The sequence below is a fragment of the Micromys minutus genome (assembly GCF_963924665.1).
Source record: "Micromys minutus genome assembly, chromosome: 21".
Classification (NCBI taxonomy): Eukaryota; Metazoa; Chordata; class Mammalia; order Rodentia; family Muridae; genus Micromys; species Micromys minutus.
Window position 1 is genome coordinate 52469952 of NC_137956.1, and position 3293 is coordinate 52473244.

General features: G+C 36.3%; 1 protein-coding gene across 1 annotated transcript; it reads left to right on the forward strand.

Annotated features, from left to right (window-relative positions):
• Nucleotides 1–559: 559 nt before the first annotated feature.
• Nucleotides 560–1212, forward strand: LOC308434002 (chromobox protein homolog 3-like; the record flags this gene model as incomplete). Its single annotated transcript, XM_080934169.1, has 1 exon — nucleotides 560–1212. Exon 1 carries the CDS (start codon nucleotides 661–663, stop codon nucleotides 1210–1212), a length of 552 nt encoding a protein of 183 aa, XP_080790295.1. The 5' UTR covers nucleotides 560–660.
• Between the last annotated feature and the right edge of the window lie 2081 nt (nucleotides 1213–3293).

The following is a 3293-nucleotide window of genomic DNA, read 5'->3' on the forward strand; positions in this document are numbered from 1 at the left end:
TTCCACCTATAATTCATTGTAGTGCTGGGTTGGTGGTCAGATATTGTGTAAATTTAGTTTTGTCTTGGAATATCTTGGTCTCTTCATCTATGGTGATTGAGAGTTTTGCTGGGTATAGCAGCTTGGGCTGACACTTGTGTTCACTTAGGGTCTGCATGATGTCTGTCCAGGATCTTCTTGCTTTCATAGTCTATGTTGAGAAGTTAGGTGTGAATCTGATTGGTCTGTCTTTATATGTTACCTGACCTTTTTCCCTTACTGCTTTTAGTATTCTTTCTTTGCTTTGGGCACTTGGCATCTTGACTATTATGTGTCGGGAGGAATTTCTTTTTTGGTCCACTCTATTTGGAGTTCTGTAGGCTTCTTTTATGCTCATGGTCATCTCATTCTTAAGGTTAGAAAAGTTTTCTTCTACAATTTTGTTGAAGATATTTACTGTGCCTCTTAGTTGATATTCTTCGCCGACTTCTATTCCTATTATCCTTAGGTTTGGTCTTCTCATTGTGTCCTAGATCTCCTGGACATTTTGGGTTAGGAGGTTTTTGGTTTTCTGCTCTCGGATGTAGCAGAGCTGAAGCATGCAGGCGGGAGACTCTGCAGGGTCCGTGGCCCTGAGCGTCTGAGCGGTGAACTCTTCAAGTCTCCGATTAAATTTAAAAAATGGCCTCCAATAAAACTACATTGCAAAAAATGGAAAAGAAACAGAATGGAAAGAGTAAAAATGTTGAAGAGGTAGAGCCTGAAGAATTTGTGGTAGAAAAAGTACTGGACCGTCGTGTAGTGAATGGGAAGGTGGAGTATTTCCTGAAGTCGAAGGGGTTCACAGATGCTGATAATACTTGGGAACCAGAAGAAAATTTAGATTGTCCAGAATTAATTGAAGCATTTCTTAATTCTCAAAAAGCTGGTAAAGAAAAAGATTGTACAAAAAGGAAATCTTTATCTAACAGTGAATCTGATGATAGCAAATCGAAGAAGAAAAGAGATGCTGCTGACAAACCAAGGGGCTTTGCCAGGGGACTTGATCCTGAACGAATAACCGGTGCCACAGACAGCAGTGGAGAGTTACTGTTTCTCATGAAATGGAAAGAGTCAGACGAGGCTGACATGGTTCTGACAAAGGAGGAGAATATGAAGTGTCCTCAGATTGTCATTGCCTTCTATGAGGAGAGGCTGACTTGGCATTCTTGTCCTGAAGATGAAACACAGTAATTGTTTACATTTATATATATATATATATATATATAATATATATAAATATATATATATATATATATAAATGTATAATATATAATATATATATAATCTGGATCTTGGGTTTTGAATTACTAGTATAGAAAAATAGCATTTCTAATGAAAATTAAGTTTGATATGCTGGTTTTAAAAGTATTGACAGTAGTTGGGATATTTTTTGTGTTTTGTTCTGCATCAACAGGCACTGATTCATTCGCTTTCTGTAGTGGCTTCCTTTAACAATAGAATATTTGATACCATGTTGCATTTCCTCAGCTTTGAAGAATAGCTTTTCTTAAACGCTGGGGAAATTTTACAGTCATTACTAAGGTCAGAACTTATTTTTAACTGGGACACAAAGGACTATTCTGGGTTTATTGTTCTTACGCAGTGTATACATAGAACACATAACTTGTTTGTTTTGTCTTGTTTTTAATACTCAAAACAACTGAAGAAAACACAGTTGATGAGATTCCATCACTGTGAACATTTTCCTAAACCATAACCTTTCAAATTAAGCAGAGTCGAATTTATTGGAGAGTTTAAAAGCAACCACATGAGAATTGATGTATTATCAATAAATACAGTATTTATTTACAGAATGTTGTCCATATCAACTCCCCCCTTCAGAAAATGAAATTAGACAAAGTAGTAGTGTGATTCAGTAACAAGACTTGGGCTGAGTGTGGTGGTGCACACCTTTAATCCCAGCACTCTAGAGCTCGGACTTAAGAAGCCAGCTGGTCTACAGAGGCAGGATTCCATCAGCCAGTCTTGTAAAGGTTTCTCTGATGAACCAACATTCCTTTGCACAAAGTTAAAATCTGTACTAAAAGATTATGTTTCATGGAATCTGTTTGATGTGGGAATAGAATCATGGTTGGAGCCGATGTTGGCAATTTAAGACCTGCTGACTGAGTGAACAAAATTTGCTAATATCAATTAATGACCTGCATGCTTTTCCTTTACCCTGACTCATTCCTTACTAGTTAGATCAATCTTTTCAGTATTTGGGATCTGGTTTAATGAGCCAGAAAAGTAACTTTGTATTTTCAGAATGTCATCCAACTGTATATTTACTTTATTGTAAATAATGGTGAACAGTGGTCAATAAATAATTTTATATTCTTTTTTTAAAAAAGAAAAGAAAATTAATTACTTCTTAAATGGCAGTGGGAAAATTAGCAATACATTGCAGATACATAAATTAAAATTCTTACTTCATTTTACATGTGAGAAAAACTAAATTCTGGATAGGTGGAAAGAATTAATAAAAATAAAATTTAAAATCCTCTAAAGGTATTATAGCACATAGAATGTTGTGTGTGTGTGTGTGTGTGTGTGTGTGTGTTTATTCGTGCATGTGTGGCATGTGTGTTCCCTCTGGCATGTGTGTTCAGAGCCCAGAAGCACACCAAGATGTTTTCTTCCAGCATTCTCTATCTTAATTTTGAGACAAGTTCTCTCACCAAACACAGAACTCACCACTTTGGCTGGGCTGACTGACCACCAACCTGGAGCGATCCTCCTCTGCACTCAGCAGAGCTGGGGTGCAGCATGTACAGCCATGCTCAGCTTCTACATGAGTGTTGAGCATCAAAGCTCAAGTCCTCTTGCTTGTACAGCTAACATTTTATCCACTATGCTATTGATCTAGCCTCAGAAGAATGTATTTTTCTTACTGTGTGACAAGAAATGCCTTACTAAGCAAAATGCAAACACAATAAATGAGAACAAGCAGACATGGTAATGCAAAAATTTCAAACAAAAAATAAACTTGAGAAAATTATTTATCATTATTCAGCCTTATATTCTAGAAGAAATTCAAAATAAAGGTATTTCCTTTGTTCTACAAAGCTCCTTAACAGGAGCCCACTCTTCTTGAGTTTAGAAAGACAATCTTTCCTTAACAATTAAGGAAAAGCAACTATAGGATGTGGTATTAATCAAATTATGTTATGTGTCCTCTTTACATCAGGCTTGGTATCTAGAGTGAGGACTGTGTTCTAGACTCTCCTACTGCACAACTATTTTTTAAAGTCCTAACGACTGTGTTGTAT